The sequence below is a fragment of the Macrobrachium rosenbergii genome, chromosome 14 (assembly GCF_040412425.1).
Source record: "Macrobrachium rosenbergii isolate ZJJX-2024 chromosome 14, ASM4041242v1, whole genome shotgun sequence".
Classification (NCBI taxonomy): Eukaryota; Metazoa; Arthropoda; class Malacostraca; order Decapoda; family Palaemonidae; genus Macrobrachium; species Macrobrachium rosenbergii.
The window spans coordinates 13,163,292-13,190,302 of NC_089754.1; the positions used below are offsets into that span (position 1 = coordinate 13,163,292).

General features: G+C 36.5%; 1 protein-coding gene across 1 annotated transcript in view; it reads right to left on the reverse strand.

The window, feature by feature from the left end:
• Myo10A (Myosin 10A) overlaps positions 1 to 27,011 on the reverse strand; it is a 250,021-nt gene that overhangs the window by 40,111 nt on the left and 182,899 nt on the right. Inside the window, 3 exon segments of the mRNA XM_067115921.1 lie at positions 4,072 to 4,512; positions 4,971 to 5,071; positions 11,723 to 11,840. Of these exon segments, the coding sequence (XP_066972022.1) occupies positions 4,072 to 4,512; positions 4,971 to 5,071; positions 11,723 to 11,840 (660 nt within the window).

Sequence of the window (27,011 nt, forward strand, 5' to 3'; positions counted from 1 at the left end):
TACATGGCAGACTGGACTGAACTAACTGCACATGTGTGCATGTCTACAAGGAAGTAGACATGCAACAGGACACATTCTTGAGAGCTGGAACAACAATCAGAGGGCCTCCCAGGATAGCATGAACAGGGAGGAGTTCTGGAATGATGCAGGCTAAGGTCATGGACGTGTGAGCGATGAGGCGACAATGGCATAGGCTGGAAAGTCCACAGCCATGCAGAATCTCTCATGTCCGTCAAACAAAGTGGGACCCAGAAGGAAACAGTTGAACTTCCGAAGCGTTCCCTACACGGGATTTCTGAACAGGAGCCTTGTCATCCTTCCTATGAACACGAACAGGGGGATCAGGGAAAGGCGACACTGCTGTAGATTTTCTGTTCGACGAACTCTGCTTGAAGTGAAAAACTAACGGATGAGAAGTGGCTGGACGTGACACCCCCTCACCAGTGAGACAGCCGCAAGCTGTGGAGCGGGAGAACCATGGCCATGGTCAGAACAAAGATGGAGAAGAAGAGAAGGAAGTAGATGGAGAAGACGGTGATGGAGACTTACAACGCTGCTGCTTCACACCATGGGTGAACTTCTCTTGAAAAGGATGTCGACTCTGTCAACCACTGCTTCATGAGACCATCAGAAGATGGATCCTAAGTAAAAATCACCACTGCAGCAGGGGGTCCAAAGCTCTGCGAGGGTACGCTGCCAAATTAAAGCAGGCATAAACCAATCTTAGGTACAACAATTCAGCACACTGACAGCAGAAATGCACTGAATATCCTAATTTCCCAAACCCCAGATGGTAATTTAGGATAAAAAACCAAGATACATACTTGAAGACCAACATAATCTTATACTGTATGCAGAGACATTGATGTACGACAAGCAGTCTGTACAGTGAAATTCACAAGACAACCAACACTCATTTGTGTAGGGGGAACTAGTACACTCTCTACAGTGTGAAACAAATAAGCAATGTCAAACAGACTTTGAACTTGACCTCATACCAAAATTTCACTCTGACTGTAACTGATATCAACAAAGCCAAGTTATATTCATAAAGCAAAGAATAGCTCTACTTGAAAAGCTATAAAAGAGAAAGGGCTACAAACCGTAAGTAATGCCGTCATTAAACATTAAGAAATTACCTTAGTCTTTAAGTAGAATATCTTTTGTGGGGTGAAAATAAAGATGAAATTTTCACAAAAGATTACAAAGCACTCATGTACCACTGACTGTCTCTCAAATACAACTGGAAATGCATCTATAAACACATATACTTAGTTATGGCAAACTTTTAATTAATATTGAATAGCAGATCTTGTGTTACACTTCTCACAGCTATGCTATGGAGCTTAAGGTTCACAGTTTGGAAGTAAGCTAGGTGATATGGTAAAGATCAACTCATCTTCACTCTCAAGCATATTAACCCTTAGAGATTTGGGAGACTCCCAAATTTTGTCTGTGGCTAATCATACAGATCGATTATGGACACAGTACTGTTTTGTTATTGCATACTATAAATTCATTTTTCATGGTATAATGCAGGTTAAGGTGTCATTTTGAAGCTGAATACCTGTATTTTCTCATAAACGGAGAACTATAATATAACTAAAAGTCAAAATGATACGAAGTTATCTGAAAATTTTCTGCAGTTAGGATATAAGAAACCCCTTACAAGTCAGAAAAGTTTGTGCTTGTAAAGCTCACCCAGAAAATCAATGAACCAGAAAACAAAGGATACTCCCACACCATTGTTGCTATAGCACTTAAATGCATACTAAGTTTCTATCCTTCACAACCTCAAATGAAACTTTTTTGAGTAATTGTGAAATTTACTCATTTCAGTTACTGTACTATTCCTGAATAACACCAACAAAATATCTACCTATTCTGATTCAATTACATTTAAGGTCGAATCCCCATGTATCTAACATTTTGAAGCCTTCAGTATTGTTAACATGTGGATCTAGAAAACAAGCTAAGATTCATCCTGGACTCTAACACATTTTTCATCCCCCAGAGCTCCTAAAAACTCTAAGCTCTTAAAAAACAAAACATCCCTAGTGGTTTGCAAGAGGAGCAAATACTCAGAAGTGTACCATGTGGCTCCCTGAAGACCCTCCAGCACTCAAACATTACTTCTTGGGTTCTCAAGGCTTCCAAACACCTGTGAAATTGTCAGCCTATGAGTTAAGCTGTAGGAGGGATTGCAATTCAACAATTTTTTCCAGCACTTCCCTGTTAATTTGTTAAAGCATAACTTACCATTCAGAGCAGGTTGGGAGGTGTAATGAAACTTAAAGCTGAATATCCTACAGTAAATCCCTCTAAAATGTCTTTAATGATACCTTTGTAACAGTGACCACAGAAGTTAAGGACTGATACTGTCAATGTTCTCTCTGCTAACCTCAGCACAGAGAGCACTAGCTGACTATTTTCTTCCTCATTTCTTGTTGGGATGAAGGAGCCAACTATGCACTGACAATTTCAAAGTAAGAGAGCACACAGGCTAAAATATCTATGTTACAAACTTCCTTTGTAAACAGCAAGTTGGTGTATCTCTCTATTTCAGACCATACTGACTTTGAATAAGATGCCCTCCCAAAGTTATTTCAGACCATACTGACTTTGAATAAGATTCCCTCCCAAAGTAGAAAACATTGCTAACAGCATGTAGTAACTAATGAGCACAATTAGACTGCAAATAGCTGCACAATATCTATTCTGTTTTGAAAGTTTCCACTAATTTCCTTCTCTCCCCTCGAATTGTTTCTGCTGTGGATAGAATGAAATGTCCGTTTTAATTTCTAAAACTGTCTAATTAATGACCCACCTATCAGCTTCAATTTTCCTGATCCTCTTTTTCTCTCCATCACCAGGTAAATTTTCCATTTTTTCCTTTGGGTACTTTGTTGGGACTTTTCCAAAGAACTCAATGAAAATATCCATCCTCTTCCTGGGCAGCTTCAAAATGCTTGTCATGAAAACTCTCCCTACTTCAACATTAAGAAAATTAGTAAACTTGCAGCTGTAAGGTTGGGCAATTTTTTTTCCTTTACAGCCAATGGCTATTTTTTTTCCTTTACAGCCAACCTTTAAAACAGTATCCTATTTTTACTTTCCTGAATTCCAGTGGCCACTGCACTTGGCCTGTCATCCAACCTTCCTAATCCTCACCCATATTTTGTGCTTTGGTTTTGGATTTTAATTTCTATTATTACTTGTCCATATAAGACAATAATGAGCATCCAGTATTAGAATATTAACAATAAATTATTTCAGCCTACAGACTGGTCCAGTTAGAGTTCTTTGCTGGCATATGGGATCTGTCAAGAGTTCTTGCATATTAACCTCCATGTGCAGTTCACTGCTTGATGATGACCTATCATCTCTACACCAATGGATCAATAATTATCCTTTACTGAGATTAGTTGTGTGATCTAGTTATTAATCAAATCCTTAAGGGTATTTCCCATATTTTAGGGGAAGAATTCACTGGAAAACAGAGAAAGAAGTTGGGAGTTCATTGAGAAGTTGAACCACCAGGTCAGTAACCATGAATATCACAATGAAAAATTTAAAATTCCACCAACAAAAAAGTAATATGAAAGCTATCACATCCTTCAAATTTAATTTTACAGAAATTACAAAAGACTAACAGAGAGGGCAAGGATGAATAGTGTGGGAGGAGGAAACTACTGTAGTACAATTTTCTCAAGAACTTATCAGTAAAGACTTCCCAGTACTCCCACACTAGTGACCTATTCATAAGTCTTCTAGTTCTTGCATCCAATAAAATACAGCATGGTTTGTAGTTTTGCAAGAACATGGTTTCACTGATAAAAATACTGTAAGGGGCATTCTATATTTATATTTAATAGCATACTTTATAAATGAAAGCTTCAAAAAGAAAATAATGCATTTCTTCCACATATTATGGATCATGTTAGCCTACATAATCTAAATACCTAGTGATAAAACATTACACTTCAATAATGACATTCAACGGCAAAGCAGGCACTATACACAGTTGCATTAAGAAGTTCAAATCATGAAACATGTTGTAAAACTCAGTACCTGTTCCTTCCATGTCCATTCAGCTTGTTGATCTTTACTGCCTTTCTTCTTTTTAGACTTTGTGCTGGTTTGCAATGTCCCATCAGACTGGATAATTCCCTGTTCTTTTGATAGTCGGAAATGCTGAAGGGCAAACTGGAGAAGAGAGTGCTTTCCATCATGTACAATTGTGCCATGTCCATTTACCACTCCATTAACCATGCCATTAACTCCATTGGCTATTCCATTGACTCCAGGTACCATACCATTAATACTTCCATTCATTCCTCCAATAGCCGTAACACCTTCACCTCCAGAGGAGTGACCAGAATCATCATGATGAGAATGAGACAGAGCAACATGAACAGCTGGTTGCTGTGTGGTGTTAATGGTGTTAATTGTGTGGATAGATGACTCAGTCTCTACCATTCCTGTCTCAATGTGCTGCTCTGCTTTGCTTTGCTGGAAAGAAGACTAAAAGCAAATTACACTTCTATTAATAAACAGTCTCTAAAATAAGATGGTAAGGAGATACTGGGCTGTTTGATTTCAAGGCTGGAAAAGTTCTGATACAACTACTGCTATGTCAAATGTTTGGACTTGAAAATGTAATATTCCCTTGCAAGCATCAATATTTAATAAGTCAATCTTTCTTTTCAATTTTAGAAATTCTTTTATGAGTCATATAATTACAGTACTACTTCTGAATTTAATTTATTCTTCCATCAAAAAATGAGAGCTACAATATGTCTAACCATTCGTAATGAGTGCAGCTTCACTTACTAAAATTTCTAGTTAGGATCTAGTGCACATACTGTGCTGAATAAACATCTTCCAATGCTACATAATTATAGTAAACTAGAAGCCTAAATATCAGAGATCATATGAAAGCTTTGCCAAAGAATTTGAATTACAATTACCTTTACTTTGGCAGCATATCTTGCTTCTGAACGGCTAATTGGTGTGATGTACTCAACAGGGAACATTCCTGTTCGACCATTCAAGGAGCCTTGCAGCCAACCTGACAAAATTATAAAAATTATATATAAAAGATATTGAAAATTCTGAAAATTATCATAAAAAGAAAAAAAAACCTTAAAAGAAAATCATTATCATTGTATGAGTGAGGAGAAGCAGCATTTTGAGAGAAATCAAGAGCAACAAAAGTTTAGAAAGATCCACTGAAAATACTGGTGTACATTTTCACAGAAATGTCATTAAAATATAAATTTTCATAATAAAACTTATTGTTTTGGATACTTACCTACCGTTAAAGTTAGCTTTTATCTCTGCACCGATAGGCGAGTCGGCATTCAAATAAAAGATCGAATGGCTGCCCGCATGACTGTTTATTACATCACTTCTACACCAGGTGTGTTTTGAATGTTTTAGCTCGTCAGAATTCTCCTTGACAGCCATTAAGTTGTAGGGAGGTTGGGTGGGGTCTACTTTAACAGTAGTAAGTATCCTAATAATAAATTTTATTATGAAAATTTATATTATTTGGGTTGAATCTTACCTACTGTTAAAATCAGCTGATTCCCACATTGAGAAAGGATGGTGGGTAGTGCAGCTAGACAAAATCCGCTCAGCCAATTGAACTAAAGGTTTCTTGCATGAAACCCAAAACATTCTTACCTGATCTGGAATCCTTTCTGGCTCTTACTACCACCAGCAGTTGGATTCCACTCAGGGAGCAAGACTCTCATACACACAGTAAAGAGCAGTCTTGCAGATAAAACCACTTCAATTCAGCCAGAATGAAACAAAAGTAGCATGAGGGGACCCCTGTGCCTGGGTCCAAAAGCCCTATAAAACAACAGGCACTAAAAATAAATACCTTTATGATATAAAGGTATGCTCCTGTACAATATATGTACCTTCATGCTCCCCAAAATATTAAAAACCAGGACTTAAAACAAAGAGCCAAGAAAAGTGCTCTTTCTTCAGTTCAGGGAAAGACTATCCACTTGCGGACTAAGGGCCTTACTGTTTTCAAGCACAATTCTGCAGACTCAAGGTAGTGAGCGGGCAAAACCAAATTGCACTTCTACTCCACGGCATTAAACCCATCCTCAAGTGACAAATTGTTATAATACTAAACAAAGTTGCAAAAGCCCTCACATTATGAATGTTCTTCAATAAAGGTAAAAGGTATGAAGCTAGCTCTCATGCACTAGCCTAATCAAATACGTCACTGAGGACCTTGTGTTCTTTGACAAAGATGTTCTAGGTTTCAAAAACACAAAATAAAAGGTTAACTTTGCCTCTTCCAGGCTTAACCTTTGACAAAAACATTCTAGGTTTTCTAAAACCACAAAACCAAAGGTTAACTTTGCCTCCTCCAGGCTTAACCTTTGACAAAAACATTCTAGGTTTCCTAAAACCACAAAACAAAAAGTTAACTTTGCCTCCTCCAGGCTTAACCATTGACAAAGACAGCTAGGTTTTCTAAAACCACAAAACCAAAGGTTAACTTTGCCTCCTCCAGGCTTAACCTTTGACAAAGATGTTCTAGATTTCTAAAATCACAAAACAAAAGGATAACAGCCTCTTCCAGGCTTAACCTAAGTAAGTTTTAATTGCCCCAACAGGACAAACAAGTGTTTCCTCTTCTTCCTCACCAAAGAGGTTAAACTGGAATTCTTATAGTTCTCTGAAAAACTTAGCCTTAACATCATTCTCAGCTCCAAGGCAAAAAGATAAAATAGCATTCCCTTTACAAAAACTGTAAGGAGAGTGCTTGCAATAAATTTACTCTCTTAACTGCTTAGTGTTAAATAAAAGGTTTCATAGTAAATAATTCAATGGAACTCATTCCAGAGGCTCAAAAGAATCTGCAGATTAAATTTAGACCTACATCTAAATTCCAGAGAGAGACTGATACAGAGTTGAAGGGGTTTCAATCTCAACTGATCTCAATGCCTTAAGGTGCTGATCATCAGCCAGATCTAATAGCATGATGCAATGCCGAGGAAAGTATGAAACAATAACCTTTAAAGTAGACAGCGAAAAAGTCTTACTATGTCTAAGAAAGCCGATAAACTTTGATGTCTACAAGGTTCCAGGTGCTGAAAATTCCTCTAAAATGGCACCCTCAACAATAAACAAATAGCTGCTTCTGACACAAGGCCATGGTTGTTTTCCACTTGATTAAGGATGGAACCCATGATACCTTTGAAAATCCCCTTATTTGGAGGAGACAGTCAAGCGTCTCCAGGAGGTTAAGTGTGAGATGCAGAAGTTAGTGGAAGTGCAAGGAATTCAATAGTTTGAGTCGATTTCCCCTTAATGGAAGAATAAGAGAAACATCTACTGAGAGAGCTAGAGAGTTCGAAAATCATTTGCTCTGAGGCAACTAGGGCTCCACAGGAGTCACTAAGCAATTCTTTAACTTGAAATTTGCTCAATACTTCCTCAGAGTAGCTAGAGGGGGAAGGCCTATGAGTCTGAATCAGGCCAAACGTAAAGAAACACATCCACTGCTCAAGCCTGAGGGCACTCAAAGGAGTAGTAATCAACTGGTTGTTCCTGTTCATCTGCATGCTAACAAGTCTACACTTAAGCACTCCTCTAATCCCACAGCAACTGTCGAACTTGCAGATGTAAAGGCCACTCTGTAGGTGGTTTTGTTTTTTCTGAATCCCAAATCACCAAAAACACTGTCCTTTCGCAGAATGAATTATCAAACCAATATCATGTTCATTTCATTCAAGGAAGCAAACTTTCTACTGTGACTTTATTTCTGACCAGGGATAAACCTGCTAGGCATCTTCGATGGTCTTTCCACTGCCCTGACATCTACTGTAGTAAGTTTTACCAGGTGTAGCGTTGACCATTCTATGTTGTATGAAAGTTAATGACACTAGTCAAAATTCTTTGTTTCGTGTTACACGACATAGGGAAACAACAAAACCTGGACTTAGGTTTAAGAATAAAATGGTTAACTCTTGGTTTCAGTCCCTCTTTAGAACCTGGTGACAATGATGGTCCTGGATTATTTACAAATTTAATGAACATTAACTGTAAGTCATAATCTCTTATGCTGAGACTGTACTGTAATTGAGACTGATTACTCTGACAAAATCCCCAGTGAGGCCTTGTTTTATTACAAAGAAAGCCCTTACCACTTAGGAAGCTTCCTTCAGGGCTAAAATTCTTCAAGAAGCAAGTGCCTATTTGTCTCCTGACAGACGAGCCTGCAAATTTCAAGTATTGTCCCCACATCACTAGATAAGAATGAGGAGGAGTTAGGGAAGTCGACTGAAAATCATAATGCACAGAGACTGAGCCAGGTGAAGCAACAGATCCTTGGCCTTTGGAATACTGTTGAAAGAGTTGACCAACTTGAACAAGTGACCCAGTAAAAAAGATTTTTTGCTCCTAAAAATCAACACCATCCACCTATGGGCAAAAATTCCCTAAGAATACTTATAGAGGCACTGTAAGCGAGCCCAAATAAAGTGCCTTGAACAACAATACCTTCTCTGTAAATACACTTCGAAGGAACTTGCATGACTGAGGATGTACTGGTATGAGAAAAATGTCTCCTGCACGTCCACCAAAACATCTAGTTGTTCTTTTGGAAAGTCACTAAAACCATGCTGGAAAAACCAAAAAGCATGGGGACTGACACAAAGTTATTCAGTCTCAATGTGTCCAACAATGACTGCCTATCTCCAGTTGCTTATGGAGCTAGGAAAAAGTCAGAGGTAAAATCCCAGTGAATTACTGCCTGGTCCACTTCATTCTCTCTAATTTACAACCTCCTACAAAAGATTGAGAGAATTCTGCTAGAGAAAACAAAGGAACAGCTAGTGGATGGTAACCTAAAAGGAATCATAACTTCACTGCCTCCACCTCGTAAGGTTCTGCTACCAAGTTTCTCCAGACATACCAGGAAGCTTGCAATTGGCCATCTACCAGAACCTGAGGGCTGAACTTACCCCGAAAGGTATAAAACAAGACTTGTACCAATATATCCTCCTTTATTGCCTTAACCTGTGCAGCATAAGCCTTTACTACAGATAGGAGCATAAGTTTTCTCACTTCTTCCAAACCGAGTTAGTATAAGCATGAGAACATTAGCCTGTAGCATTAGAAACGAGTTAAAAACCAACACTTTCCTTCGCTAAACTCCTGCTGGCGCCAAAAACCCTTAAAGCTGACTTCACAAACTCCCTAAACTGGGGCCAAAAACACACTAAGCTAGTGTCTCAACCTCTCTAAGCTGACACAGAGAGGAGGCAATATACTGAGCAAAAGTTCAACAAAAGACAAAACCTTCAACAATCTAAACTGAGACTCTATATTCAGCAAGTCCAAATCACTTGTCAGTCTCGAGTTTGTCTCTTTACAGGAAAGAGAAAAGAATCTTAATCTTCTACCTAAGATGGTTTAAGCACCGATCAAGCACCTGTATTGCAAGAGGCAGAGCTCAGCAACTTCATAACGAACCACAAGACAAGCCCCTGCCAGGCCTAAAGGGAACTTTGTGCACCTGAGTTGAGAAAACTTACGAAACACGTTTTAATTGAAGGAGAGAGCTTGGGTTCTCTTCTCCAAATACTTCAAGGGCACCAAAATACTCAAAGACAAGCAAGACCTACTCTCTATGTGGCCTCTTTCCTCAACTAAATGAGGAGACATCGAAGCCCAACAGCGCTCTGGCAAACGCCGATCAAACCAAAAGAAATCTTCCAATTCAAACTCTTCTTCTGCCAGAAGGCAACAGGAAAAGACAACTGGCGACAGGAGGTGACAGGAAGCGACACCTGGTGATGGGAGGTGACAGGAAGCGACACCTGGTGATAGGAGGTGACAGGAGGTGACAGCAGTCGAGTACTGCATCGCATCCATGACTCGATGAAAGGTAAACAGTCTGAAGTGACTCAGCTGAGTCCACACCAGTCAGCTGCATGAAAGAAAACAAGGCGCCAAAAGAAAATGGGAAAGCGAGTAAACATACTTGAGCACACTCCCATATGACACACCCTTAGAATATTTAGAAAGCTATATAGCTAGAATAATATCTAGCTTGGAAACAACAGAGGATACTGTAACCATGGTAGATTTGGAAAGAGAAACGTTAATAAGGCAGAAGCAAGAGATTTGCTGATAGCCGAAGAAAAAGCATGTAAAGAGTGAACAAGTGCATTTCAAAGAAGAATGAGGAATAGGCTAGCAGACAAGGATTTAGAATGAGCAAAAGATGAAGAGATTTGTTAAAGAATCAAATGAGTCGACATACATCAGAGTAAGCAAAACTCACTACAGACACATTATTTTTAATAAAACTGTCTATACTTATATAATCAGTCCTATTAGTGCTAACAACCTCATACTAGGTGCCGATGAAGGCAGAAGTCTCATATGCAGCAAAGATCAATGCTTACCAAAACACTTTATGCGAGACTATGAGCGTGAAAAACAGAAAGGCAGGTGACGGAGGGCACAGAACCACTTCGCCCCAAGAACCGACCCGGTTCCCTGGCAGCGGACTTTTCCAACTGTCGCAGGGCAGTCCTAGGCTTAGGCTACAAATGGGTGAGGGTACTGACACCTTACCTCCTATAGGGGAACACGAAAATGATTGCACACTATGGGGGGACACAGACAGCTTCCCTGACCAATTCAAAACAAACTTGTACTGACCAAAATAAGGTTTTCATCCTTTTCTAAACTATCAACAAGCCTTTCCTGAACTGAAAGGGGGCGGAAGGCGGAGCTAAAGAGGAAGCCTCAGTACTAACTAAAACATTAGCAAAGGAAAAGCCTATACTGAGTATAGATAACTACAGACGAAGGTCCTGGAAAAGGGAAAGAAATGACAGGTTGATAACCTGACCTAACTAATTGCTTTTGCAATCTATCTACTTCCCTTCTCTTCCTATACTTACGAACTTGAGCATTAAGTCCTTCGAAAATCCCTACTTCCTCGCATCTTTCTGAAGATGACACTTTATACCATTGCAGCCATCATAAACAGTGTATATCTCCTAAAAAATCAACATCATGCTAACACAGTAATTATTCCTACAGAACCTGACGTTCTTAGCCTTGACTCCAGTGGAGGGATCCCAGGAAAAATAAATGTACAGTACCGTGATAGCAGCAAACAGCCATGAAATACCAACAAGCGCCTATACACTATGGCGGCAAGGAGAATTCCCTCGTAGGGGTAACACTGTCAGTGCACTTCCCAGGTGCACAGTAGGCATTACTAAAGGTTCTCTGCAATGTCCCTTAGGCTCCTAGCTGCAAGTTGCAACTCCTTTCATTCCTTTTACTGTACTTCCATTCATATTATCCTTCTTCCATCTGACTTTCCACCTCTTAACAATTATTTCTTAGTGCAACTGCGAGGTTTGCCTCCTGTTAACACCTTTCAGACCTAACTACAGTACTCTCAATTTCCTCTATGTCCCAGTGCTTGGTCTTTGGTCTGAACTCTGTATTCAATTCAATTCAAGGAGAATTCTGACAAGAGCTAAATTATTCAAAATACACCTGGTGGAGAACAGGTGTACTAAACAGCCATCCAGGCAGCCATTCGATCTTGTTTGAATGCCGACTCCCCTATCAGCGCGAGATATAAGCTAACTTTAACAGCAGGTAAGATTCATCCCAAATAGTTAAAAAAACAAAGGACGTCAGTGATGGTGACACTAACCACTGTCTCCAAATCGATCCAGAGATGTAACCCTTATGATATCACCTTTCTTAAAGCTCAGTAACGTTGACTCTCTCGTTACATAATCCGCCACTGCACGTACATACTCACGGCTTCCCTGGAATGAAAAATTAAGTACATAATCATACGGCTCTCAATTTCATTGTACTAGAAAGTGCGAATACCTGAATTTTAAATTGTAACAAGTTCATCAGATATAACAACCTACCAATAAGAAAATGCAATATGATATATAACTAAATTAAATATAGTAAAAGATGTAACTAACGCTGCTACTTCACTTTCTCAAAACAGACCAGAGTCCTTTACTTAACATTTCCTCACAAAATAATTCACTTTCATTTAGGTTTATTGACGAACATTTTTAATTAAGTACCAGCCAATAAAGTTATGCAGTATTTTGATATTATAAATCAGGTATAATACACTGAGCAATTACAGCAACATAAAGGTAAACAATGAAAGTCTTAGTTTCGCACTGGGAAAGCATCTACGAACACCAAAATAAAGTACCTGGAAAGCTAAACGGATAAAAGCACGTGGTTTGAAGTGGTTTCTAACTGCATGATAAAGAATAACAGCCCATCCCAATTTCGCTGTGATAGCAACTGCCTCATACCATTCTTTCAGAGCTGGAGACACTGAGGTAATTTTACTCAAAACAGTTTTACTGATAGACGTGTTGGTGCTACTGCCTTTCTGAGCAGCACAGTGGTTTCCAAGCCTGGGCTCTGCATCAACTATTGGTATGGACGGTAACGAGGGATTGTAAGTGTCCTCTTCTGATATCAAGCTCATTGGCTGAAAAGACGTTACATTACTTGACGCAAACACCCATGAAGTCCCCAGGTTAGTGACTGGAATTGTTGATACTGGAATGGATGAGACCGAAAAATATTTTGGAGCGATATTTTCATCCGAAGCTATAGAGAGGGAATCTCCTTTAAAGGAACACTCAGATTTTGCGTCATCAGAATTCTGCAGGCTGAGGCGGAAGGATGATCGGCAGGAATCACTCTGGTACCTATTTAAGTCAAAATGGTCGTTTTGATGGTCCAGAAGTCTTTCTTCCATGCCCCGTAACAAAGTCTCCACGTTACGCAACTGAGAATATATGGCACTTTCTTTTTCTTGGTAATTACACAAAATAGCATTCTGCTCCGATAGACTGTAAGTATCGACACCTTTATCTCTTTCAATTGCAATGTTATTGCCGTAATTTGTTTCGCTTTCATGGCAGAGACCATCAAATTCTATTTCACTCCGCTCTGATAGAGTTTCTTCTTTTTCTTCATCAGGTATGGTGTACTCCATTGTAAGTCACGAAAAGCAAACAAGTGTGTTAACTTGATTTGCCCGTCTCTCCTCCTAACCATAAAAGGTTACAAAACTATACCATGATAACTATTCACTTCAGAAATCAATAATGACTACATGAAACCTGCCTCTAGTACTAGGTTGCAATAAAACAATGTTACTTCTTTTCTTCACTGTAAATTTAAACACATTCAGCAAACACTTGATCTGCCTCGGAAAGCGAAGAGGCATCCATAACCTTGTACATTCTTTACTTAATGACAAGGAAATCACGCGCCAGTAAAAAAATGTTTGCAGTTATCAATCCAGTGAATGTCACACATACTGAATTTTCACCTTCTTTCCTTAGCAACACTAAGAGTTAATTACTTGGAAATGCATGGTATTTTCATCTGAGGTAGCGAAATTCTCTGTAAAAACACATACGATGAACTGAAAACGAAGGATACTAACAATGCTGCATGGCTACGTAAAATGTCCCTGATAGTTAGGCTCGAGTGACATGAACGGCTGCAGATCTCTGGGCGAGAATTCATACTTACACAATGATAATGTTTCAGTCTCGCAATAACCCTCGAATTCCTTCCCTACTGAGCTCATACACTTCCACTTCAACTGCTACAATACATACCATCTTGCAATACAGTACACACACACACACACACACACACACAGAGCGAGAGAGAGAGAGGATGAGTCACTATTTTCAGCTTATCTGTTGTACAGGAAGTGCTAACAAATATAATTACAGCCAAATAGCTGTAGAAAAAAAAAAAGCTCAGTGTCAAATTTCTGCTCTAGTTGGCTCCAATGTCAGATGTCTTGATGCTTCTTTATGCCATTAATTACGAAGGATTCCTTGGGAGCCACATCGCACCGCATAAAGAGGAGGTGAAAGAGATCAAAACGATCAGCCCATAAACACCATCTTAATGAGAAAACTATCGTGTCAATAACCTGTACTTAGAGGCCGAGAGAGAGAGAGAGAGAGAGAGAGAGAGAGATTTATGAAACGAGCATTAGGAGAGAGAGAGAGAGAGAGAGAGAGAGAGAGAGAGAGAGAGAGAATATGAAACGAGTGACCATGGCTTTCGTCTTCTTTTTTCAGAGAGAGAGAGAGAGAGAGAGAGAGAGAGAGAGAGAGAGAGAGAGTTTTGAGCATTAGGCAAATATGAAACGAGTGACCATGGCTTTCGTCTTCTTTTTCACGGTTATTTCATTGCAATAAGAACAAGTTGATCTTACCCAAACCTGATAGTTTTATTCAGTCAATAGTAGAAATTAAATGGCACAAAGTACCAGAACCAACCGCTGAAGGTTACACAAAAGGAACGATAATGGAAGACTACGTTACAGAAGAAAAGGAAAAAAATTGTTTTCCAACGGCACATAGCTTTCACCCTGTACAAAGGTTCAGGCATAAAAGCTCAAATATAAACAAAACATTTGGGAATACTTTTGGATTCGTGCTAAGAAACATTTGTTGCATGGCATTATAACGAGCACAAACATTTTCCCAAAAAGGGAATAAGTCTATGTACTTAAAATTCCAATTTAACTGTATTAAATAAATTCCTTATTCGCCCCATAATGACGAGGCCATAAGTACGGTGCACCAGAATCTGATTACGACGGCAATAAAAATGCTAGTCCACAGCCAAAATTAATTTACGGACGACAAAACCACCAAAAAACTAAAATGAATTTCACTCCATTTCTTCCTCTTTAAATGTGTGAGCGTTTCAAAATAAGTATTTTCTGGAAATCAAGACGAAAAAAAGTCAACGAAAGACGCTAAGTGACCAACAAAGATACAAAAGGCCCATTCAATCCAGCCAGTGCTTAACACCCAGGTGAGAAGGGGGTGTTGTCCTGTTAACAGAGCACCGTAGCATGAAGAGGCCCTCAACATTACTAGATAAAATTATATCAATCAGGCCCGTGAACCAACGCCTACAAACAAGCGTGTACGAGAGAGAGAGAGAGAGAGAGAGTTAATATATTGGATATATATCTGTTAAAGAGCTTCACTTAGGTCCGCCTCATTTTGGCAATTAGAGGAAATGAGTAATTAGCGGATATAACCGTGCGCGAAACACATGCTTACCGAGTGTTGTATGCATTACACAAAAAGCACACAAAAACAAAGCACCAACTGTCATCCTACAAGATGTCCAATAGATGCTTTCTATAGCCCTTCGTTGGGTGAGTCGGTAGAGCTTCGGACTGTCACTCACTCGATGGGCCGGAGTTCAATTCCCCCGGCCGGCTGATGAAGAGTTAGAGGAATTTATATCTGGTGATAGAAATTCATTTCTCGCTATAATGTGGTTCGGATTCCACAATAAGCTGTAGGTCCCGTTGCTAAGTAACCAATTGGTTCTTAGCCACGTAAAATAAGTCTAATCCTTCGGGCCAGCCCTTGGAGAGCTGTTAATCAGGTCAGTGGTCTGGTAAAACTAAGGTATACTTAACTTTTATAGCAGACGCGGTAAAACACTGACTACTTTAAACACAAGAGGACAGCGGAACGGGAACCCAAGCCTTTAACCAGCCCAGCCCCGCAGAAGACAAGAAAAAGAACGGAAGAGCAAAGGCGAGACTTAACTTCGGCGATACTGACTGTGCCGTCTCTCGTAGGTCGAGAGAAAAGAAGCAAACAGAGAGTGCCAAAGCTTAGAAGAAGAAGGCGCCTACAATAACACATCTTTCGTCAAGCGAGTAGGGTGTCCGGAATATCATTAACTTCATCAGTCACCGAACATCAGTTGAAATGTTTAGTTTTTGAAGGAAAAGGAATATTCCCTTTCTTTTGGCCGTTATAAGCTGGGAAAACCTCGTATACAGTAAGCATATCCAAAATAAGCAGAGAGAGAGCAGAGAGAGAGAGAGAGAGAGAGAGAGAGAGAGAGAGAGAGAGAGATTTTCTACGACTTCAAAAAATTAATTTCTTCAAAATTAATCTCTCTCTCTCTCATATATATATATATATATATATATATATATATATATATATATATATATATATATATATATATATATATATACATATATATACTGTATATATATATATATATATATTATACACATATATAATTTATAATATATATATATATTATACAATTATAATTTATATATATATATATATATATATATGTGTGTGTGTGTGTGTGTGTGTGTGTGTGTGTGTGTTATATACTAAGAGCGCTCCAGTTAATGGCCTTCTGCTTCTGAGCATCGTTTAAGCCTAAAATACCGGTAGCAGACGCAGATATGTAAGACCCTGCATATATAAGACCCTGCTTAATAAAGTGTTTTCCAAAGGGACGTCTATCACATGCACAGGGTGTAACCAACATCCTCTCAAGTCACAATGTATCTCTCATTTTAATATTATAGTATTATTACCATTGATTTCTGCTCAAAGTTCGCATACGCATTTGCAATCAGTCTATTTGAAGATCTATCATATTCAATCAATTTTTTTTCAAACACTACACCAATTTATAACACTTCGAACAATATATATATATAGTTTAACGTTCAGATTCCACTCAACATTTTTTAGTATAGACGCACTGAATTTCATTCCACATTTTTACAATACAATTTTCTTTTGTAACAGATCTAATTCCACTACACAATAATGCCACAGTTAATTCAACCTTCGAAACAAATTTCTGCTAAACTTAGTAAGTGGCACTCCGTTTCCTTTGGCTTTCAAGCTTTGCGCATTAGAAAATATTTGTCACTAAACGACGCCATGGTCTCGACCACACTAAACTTCTCAACCATGAAACTGCTGGGTAGTGCGCCTGCGCGATACGTGATAAGGGATACCAGTTCGTCTGCACTTGATTTAACTGACAAAAACGTCACGAGTAATCTCATTCTGCTGAAAAAATTTAAAGGTCAGTTCACAAGGATTCCATTCCTTTGTTATTTAATTTTCTCTCATTTGACTGGTGTTATTCCTTCATTCCTCAAAAAAATAAAAATGCAATAATCTTAATTCCTTTTGAATAAAGAGTATCTATCCTACTTTCGTTGGTAAGCAATTAACTGTAAATATGTTAGGCTATTTCTGAACGCAGGAAATTTATGTACACTACTGAAAATCTCAACATTCATCACGCTACCTTTCAGAGGCATACATTTTATGTCGAGTTTTATCTTTTACTCTATAATTATAGTTGAATCAATAGGGAAAAAAATTAAATGCTAATAATAATCTGTACTTTCGGAATGTCATCGGTTACACAATAAAGATCTGTGCACACTACAAACTCCGCTGTACATTAATAATTTGGCGATTGTTTAAAACTGCAGAGCTTTAGTGAATAAATAACGATAAACAAAACAGAGAGGGAGAGAGTGAGCTGATAGAATAAATCAACGTTATTCTTGAGTAACCTGAAACAGGAATCTCATCCCAACTAGGCCTAACCTTTATCCCATCATCAACTGGAAGGGTCAACACAAAAACTACAGCAGATTTCTGCATGAGGACAACATACGGATACAATTTCCTCTTGCTATGCTCCAGGAATTGGAAGCAGCTTTTACTTAAGAAGAAGAAGAAAGTTCTCCATGTTATATATCCCAGATCTCTCTCTCTCTCAGTAAAAATATGCAGCACTTAGCTCAAGTTCGCTAGGTCCGCAAATCGTTCCCATCCTAACCCCCCCGCCCCGCCGGTCTAAAATAAGAGGTGTGAGGCTAGCAAACTCACCCCTAAGGCCTTGCTGAGAGACCGGAAGCGTGCCCTTCCTGCGTAACTTACTCCAACGAGGAAACCGGTGAATGATAAGTTGAAAACTAAAAAGGGCTTGAAATCATTCAGGATAATCTCAGCACTCTTACACTTCCCTTCGGCATTCATTTTTGGAGGCTCTCCTTGCCCCTTCATTTGACCAATCAGGCAGACCCTAAGTATCCGTCGAATGAAGCTAAACGTTTTCTTGAAAGAATTTTTCCGGTAGATCGTAACAGTTATTAGATAATGTGCGCCGAGTTTCTTCTTAAACATCTCCATGTTTGTAATCATGACATCTTACCTAATAGCCTATTATAACTGTACCTTCACGTCATCCATTTATAGTTATACATGAACGGTAAATGGCTCCACGAAGTCTCTTGAATATTTCGGTTTCACATATTTCTATTACAACGTGCGTCACAATACATATTTTACAATATATTCTTTCTATAAATGACTGACAAGGCAACTCAATTAGGATGGGCGTGACATCACAGACGGATATTCACAATACCATTAATTTGGCTGTAAATTCGTCAGTAAGTAAATTAGGCAGACCATTACAGGGGCTGTTTCGGTTTTTCCAGCTTCGTTATTACGGTATTTCCATAGCTGGTAATGGCCTCTATTCCCTACATTTAGTGTTTGATCTGTCCAAGTAAAATGGTTCGTCAACTGATATTCCTATCTTCCTGCTGCTAATACCGCTGTATTAGTATATTTTCACTACTTTGATATCACGTATTTGTAGGTTTCATTTTTCATCGTCAATTCGCATTTTTTTTTTAGCTTTCATTATATTTTGACTTTCGGATATGATCTCATCGGATTGTCTTAACCAGGTAGAAGCGCATTTCTTCTGCAAAACGTTACCATCTACTTCATGTCTCTTGGTAGTATGCGTCAATCATTTAGGCCCAAGAACACTACCTCGCGGTAATCCTCCTCAGGTTTTTGTTTTTTGCTCATTGACTAATCCAGTATCACAGATTCATGCATTACTGTATCGATTGCCGCTTGAAGGTCTAATAAAACCATGTCGGGAATTTAAGACACTAACGTATTTCAGGAAGTCGTTTCTTACAAACCCAGTGCTGTTTGGTAGTGTTATTTCTTTGCTGCCACGTAATTTTATGATACTTTTCCTCCGTTTCTAAATGTTACTGTCAATGAGACAAGCTACCCAATGTCTTCATTTATCTCTCCCGTGCCAGGGAAAACAAGAAAAAAAAAGAGGCTTGTACAGCTAACATGCGAAAATAATAGTAATATTGCTAATGTTAGTCCAGACTCTATATAATTCCGACCTCATTCCGAACAAGACATTAGAAAGCCTCCTCTTGGTTAATCAAGTACCTAGGTAAATCCAAATCGGCTGTTCTTCGTCTCAAGATCAACATCACAACAATGCAATGTTCCTGGACGCACTAAGATAGTTTTATGTCCCTTTAACCTAATTTGTACTTTTGCTGGACTGAGTTTCGTTTTTGGTATTTTTTCAGCTGTATGTTAGTCTGCTTCAGAATGCCTACACGGCGCACCCTGCTATTTCGCTTTCCGCATGGCAACATGCTTCGTTGCTATTTTTTATCAAGTTATTCTGTCAAGTTTACTGTGTTTTTATCAAGCTTATTCTATCAAGGTTACTATGTTTTTATCAGCTTATTCTATCAAGTTTACTATGTTTTATCAAGCTCATTCTATCAACTTTATTTTATCAAGTTGACTGTGTTTTTATCAAGCTTATTCGATCAACTTTATTTTATCAAGTTTACTAGATATTAAGTCTCAACTGAACCTTTCCACTTCCTGTATGTTTTTTAAAATTAAATTTAAATATAATTTAAACTCTAAACAACCGACACGATACATCTAGAAAACCCAAATTCTCTCTCTCTCTCTCTCTCTCTCTCTCTCTCTCTCTCTCTCTCTCTCTCTCTCTCTCTCTCTCTCTCTCCGGGGCAAGACTTATTCATTATAATGTTTCGAAGCATGCCATAAACGTTTATTTGTTTTTAACCCTGAATTTTGCTTTAGGTTGTTAAGTGGAAGGCCAGGAAGGAGGTGGATGCAAAATAAAACAAGTATAAAATGCGCCGAAGTTTCTTTGGCGCAATCGAGTTTTCAGTACAGCGTATAACCAAGGCCACCGAAAATAGATCTATCGTTCGGTGGTCTCGATATGAACCGCGGCCCATGAAACTTTCTGCCACGGCCCGGTGGTGGCCTGATTCACGATCATAGCTAACTTTAACCTGAAATAAAATAAAAACTACTGAGGCTAGAGGGCTGCAACTTCGTATGTTTGATGATTGGAGGGTGGACGATCAACATACCAATTTGCAGCCCTCTAGCCTCAGTAGTTTTTAAGATCTGAGGACAGGCAGAAAAAGTGCGGAAGGACAGACAAAACCATCTCAGTAGTTGTTCTTTTTATACAAACGCAGGTCTTTACATTAATTCATTTACAATTATCTTTGATTTTCCCCTTTTTTGCATTTGGCCATTCTATTTTGTGAAGGCTTGTTTTTGAATGTCTATGTTTATCCAATTTGAATGTTTAATTACTTTCATTAATAATAATAATAATAATAATAATAATAATAATAATAATAATAATAATAATTAACGTTACACATTCTCGTACCTATGTTACGCGTAGGAGTAATTGTAAAGCAGATGTCAAGAGCTGAAAAAAAAGGTACTAAGTGCAAACCTACACTGTAGATTCACGTTACATCCTTGTAACTTCCTAGCTTTAATAGTACCAGATGTAAGTCAGCATAAAAAACAAACCAAATGCGAACTTCTCACAAAAACTGCGAGATTTGATCAGCACAGAATTATCAATACATCAACTTTTCCAAATGTTCGTAAACCGACGCCGAAACGGACAAGATTCCAAGAAATTGACGGTTATTTTCCTCAACCGATACCGTAGGGGATTTACACAGACTCACCGCAAACAATGAGTGAAAAGTAAAAAAATTTAGAAGACACTGGCGTTTGACAGAGTTTAACCCAGTCTTTCCTCCACACTTCCTAGGAACTTTACTTAAATCTAGTCTCTCTCTCTCTCTCTCTCTCTCTCTCTCTCTCTCTCTCTCTCTCTCTCTCTGCCTGCTTTATCCGTCCCTAACAGTCCATGCTGTCATTCAGTAATAATATTTATGACATTAAGGACATACATCGTCTTCCGGTGTCGCTCATGCACAACACCGTAGTCTGCTGCAAATAAAAATTAATTCTATTTTCATATTTGCAGTGTTCATTAGCATTGGCTCATCGAATGAAAAAATAAATACACGACTTAACACACATATATATATATATATATATATATATACAGTTATATATATATATATATATATATATATATATATATATATATATATATATATATATATATATAAACTACATATAAATATGCCCAGGAAATTCTGACCTGAGGCCTTTGATTTAGATACAGTGATAGACAGTAGACTCTGACCATTAGGCTCTCTCTCTCTCTCTCTCTCTCTCTCTCTCTCTCTCTCTCTCTCTCTCTCTCTCTCTCTCTCTCAGCCGTATGGTAAAAATCGATTGTTTATTGTTGAGGGTACTCCAAAAATTCATTTCTTAAAAACATTCTCCTTCTCTTCCCTTCCCTTTTAGAGTTTGTGGGGGAAAAAAAGTGACAGCTTGTGTTTCTGTACAATGTTGCTTATAAAAAGATATATCCTTGCCAAGCCTAAAACACCAACTTCAATTCCAGATCTGCCTAACAATTTAAATCTAACCCATCCTATCAGCTTTAATCTATCCATCCTATCAGTTTTAACCCAACCCATTCTATTAACTTTAATCTATCCATCCTTAACCTGTCACATCCTATAAATTTTAACGTAACCCATCCTATCAATTTTAATGTAACCCATCCTCTAAATTCTAATCTGACCAATCCTATCGATTTTAACGTAACCCATCCTAACAATTCTAATCTAATCCATTCTATCAATTTTAACATAACCCATCCTATCAATTTTAATCTATCCATCCTATCAATTTTAACCTATCACATCCTAGCAATTTCAATGTGACCCATCCTATCAGTTTTAATCTATCCATCCTATCAATTTTAATCTATCACATCATATCAATTTTAACCTAACTCATCCTAGCAGTTGTAATCTATCCATCCTATCAATTTTAACCCAATCCATTCTATTAATTTTAATCTATCCATCCTATCAATTTTAAACTATCACATCCTATCAGTTTTAACATAACCCATCCTATCAATTTTAATGTAACCTATCCTATCAATTCTAATCTAATCAATCCTATCAATTTTAACATAACCCATCCTAACAATTCTAATCTAATCCATTCTATCAATTTTAACATAACCCATCCTATCAATTTTAATCTATCCATCCTATCAATTTTAACCTATCACATCCTAGCAATTTCAATGTAACCCATCCTATCAGTTTTAATCTATCCATCCTATCAATTTTAATCTATCACATCATATCAATTTTAACCTAACCCATCCTATCAATTTTAATCTATCCATCCCATCTTTTACTATCACATCCTATCAATTTCAACCTTTCACATCCTATCAATTTTAACATAACCCATCCTATCAATTCTAATCAACACATCCTATTAATTTTAATGTAACCCATCCTATCAATTTTTACAAACCCCATCCTATCAATTTTAACTTAACCCCTCCTATCAATTTTAACTTAACCCCTCCTATCAATTTTAACCTAAACCATCCCATCAATTTTTGCCTAACACATCCCTCACCCATCTTAGCCAATGGAAGTGGAAGCAACCCAACCCCACCAAGAGCTAAACCCCAGTACAGTATTTGCCATCAGTGACTTGGAATAGCTATGGGGATCTTGTACAATTTTACACAAGTGCTTTCTCGTACGTCTTTCATACACATCTGAACCCTTAGTCTTCGTAATATTTCACTTTCAGTTTTCACCTCTTATAAACACACAATCAATACAACACTTTTCTTCACTATCCTCAAGTGGCAATGGATCATCTGGCAAGCAACTGCATCTCCAGAATGCACTCACAAACTTTTTTTTGACAAACACAGTTTTGCACCTACATCTCCTGTCCCTTTGCTGACTTTTCTTATCCCTCCAATTATAATATTTAACAGATGAGGTAACATAAAACACCAAAGTCCATTATCAGACTTTGCATTAAACAAGTGAGTTTTCTTTCGCATCATATACACCAAATAACATTTTTCTCTTTACTCCAATACTTCTCAAACACCTCTTTTGTGAACATCTGATTTACGCACACTTTCCTTTATTCCAACTCAGTGATCTTCCTTTATCACTCCCTCTGTTAAGTTCTGTAATCTCTCAATCAAAACCCTACCTTAAACCTTCCAACAGTCTGTATGTTTGTTTGTACTGTCCCCCTGGCATATATATTGCGAATTCCTACTACTATGTATCAGTCCTTCAATATAATAGACTGGAAAGAAGGCCAAAGCCGATCAGGATTTAAACCCAGTGTTTAATTTTCCTTGTGGTAATGAAATATAATATATGTGTATATATATACATATATATACAGTATATATATATGTATATATATATATATATATATATATATATATATATATATATATATATATATATATATATATATATATATATATATATATATATATATACATACTGCATATCCATGGAAAGCATTCTGATGGATGCACAAACACCAACATATATACATATACATGTACATACACATATACATACATTATATATATATATATATATATATATATATATATATATATTTATATATATGTATATACATATCACATAAACACTATATATATATATATATATATATATATATATATATATATATATATATATATATATATATATATATATATGTATATACACATATATATATATATATATATATATATATATAATCATCTGGTGGCTCATAGTACTTTTACCTGGGCTTGCAATGAACATTAATTTGTAAAAGTTTCAGTATGTATAGGCACCATGTTGTGTATGCTGTGGATTAACACTAAAGTTAAAAATGGAAAATAATATTTTTTAAGTGTTAATTCAATTCTTCCTCCACAAATTACCAAATGATACTGATACAAAACTATGAAACAACACAATCTGGTGAACAGTTTGTTATTATCTACTAAAAACTATCAGTTTTTAAGTGAAATGTAAATCTGAATAAGTTCCTCGATAACTTTATTAAAGCAATTTGTCTGCATTCTGCGATCTCATTTTTAATGGCATTTAAATGAACCATTACTTACCGAGTTAATCATATCATTCTGGGCAGTTATCTATAATCCATTAAAAACAGTGCCCTTAATATACAGTATTAATGTATGTGTATATATATATATATATATATATATATATATATATATATATATATATATATATATATATGTTATATATTTAACTACAACAGGTCCAAAGTCCAGTTGTACATGCAGAACATGTGGACTACATCTTCTGTGCTTTACATTTTATGCTCCTATTATTGAGTTTATAATTTATGTATATGCAGTTTACTCTAATGAAATAATTTACCTCGTACCCTTGATTTTTCACTTAACCATTCATTTACTACATTGTGTGTACTGTACTACTTTGCTTGGCCTTTTGATTTTCACTGAAGTATTCCCACATGTATATATATATGCATATATACTGTATATATATATATATATATATATATATATATATATATATATATATATATATATATATATATATATAACTTATATACACATATACATACTGTACATACATGTATACAGTATGTATATGCATATATGCAATATGTGACAGTATATATATATATATATATATATATATATATATATATATATATATATATATATATATATATATATATATATATATATATTATATAAATGTATATACAGTATATGTATATAAAGTATATACAGTAATGTGAGAAGGGATAGACCAGTACATACTATGTAGTAAATGTGTGTGTGTTTTTTGTATATATAATATATATATATAGTGTGTGTGTTTGCGTATATATAATATATATAACATCGTCGAAAATCGTAAAAATCATAAGAAAACCTACTTTTAATGCTATATATTGAAACGATGTATATGCATTATTATTGATATATCAAAAACCTTCAAATTATGATTATTCTGCCATTTTGGGGCCATTTTACCGTATGTAGTATGTAACTGAACTTCCCTTCTCATGTAAATAATTTATGATGAATATATATGAAAAGCGCCGTAACCCGAACGTCGAAGTCGAACCGTCGTAAACCGGGGACTTGTATATATAATATATATATATATATATATATATGTACTGATCTTCCCTTCTCATGTATATTTATATATATATATATATGTACATTATATATATATATACTGTCACATATATATATATATATATATATACATATATATATATATATAATATAGATATATACAGTATATATATAGAAGATATATATATACATATATATATAAAATAATGTAGTATATATATATACTATCACATATTGAATATATATATATACATATATGTACAATATATATATATAGTATATAGAAGATATAGATCAGTACATACTACATAGTAAAATATATGTGTATATTTATATATATATATATATATATATATATATTATATGTATATTGTATATATACATATATCTATACATACTATATATATATATATATATATATATATATTTATATATATATTGTATATATATATATATATATACATATATGTATATATATATATATACAGTGTGTGTATGTATATATATATATATATATATATATATATATATATATATATATATATATATATATATATATATATATATTGTATATACTGTATATGTATGTATATATATAATGTATATACAATACAAGTTAGAAGGATAGATCAGTAGGGGAGAGCGGTGATGGTTCGGACAGTGGGATGATCCGGACAGTACATTTCCTGGAAAATGTAAGAGGCCCTCAGCTCTGAGAAATCACGTTTGCCATTGACACATGGACTTTGGTTGCGAAGGGTTGTTTACTTTAGTATTGAGGGTAATTTTTGTGGTTTTTCTCATTTCCTATGTAATTTTTTGCATTTGAATCATAAGTTTTGGTGTAATGAATATGATAAGGGAGCTGATTATGAGTTTTGGTGTGAATTTGTACTATATGACGAAGATGTTGTAGCTATTACCCGCCTGTAATCTGCAAGGATTTGAAGTTGAGGGTGTCATCAAATGCTTATGATATGTGGGGGGATGATTCGGACATTCTAGGGTTGGGATGACTCGGACGTGTCCGAATCATCCCTCCTAGCAAACCTTTACTAATTATGAATTCCAACAAAGAAACAAAAGATTTTTACTAACATTATTTAAATTATATTTTGTGTATATGCATTCATTAGCCCCTCATTACCTTTACCTTATAAAGCACTTCATAAACCCATAATAGAACCCCCTAATTACAAATTAAAATGTGAATATCAAATCTGGATTCCATTTCATTGGCATTCACCCATATTACACTGATGTTTTTCAAGAAGGTCACTTTGCCAGGGCTCTTGTGACTGATAGGCCAAAGCCAACTACACCACCTAAAAGCACAACAACCTCACATGAAGTAACACCACAGCCACACCCTACACATCATCACAACAGCAGTTTTCTCCTGAGAATATTAGACCATTCCCAAAAGCTGGAGAGAGGAAGGGGACGGCTAAAGGCAAAAAGTGGGGAAGATGCATGATTGCAACGGATACTTCAGAAAAGCTTGAACTTGAACAGAAAGAACTGAAGAAAAAGCTGAAAAACACAGCCAAGAAGGAAATAAAGTTTGGAAATGATACCTCAAGAACATTAAAAAACAAGAAAAATACAAAAAAGTTAGATACAGAGGGCCAGACCAGTGATGAAGACCTTCATCATCTTGAAGATCTCTTGACAGCCGATCTTAACAATAATTCTTCTGACATCTCAGAGGAGGAGATAGAAGACACAGAAGTGGGTTTTATTGATAAAGTCCCAGAGGAGGGAGATTTTGTTCTTGTTGGGATACATCCAGTAAAAGGTAGCAAAGTCTATTATGTAGGCAAATTAATCAGCAATTTAGACAA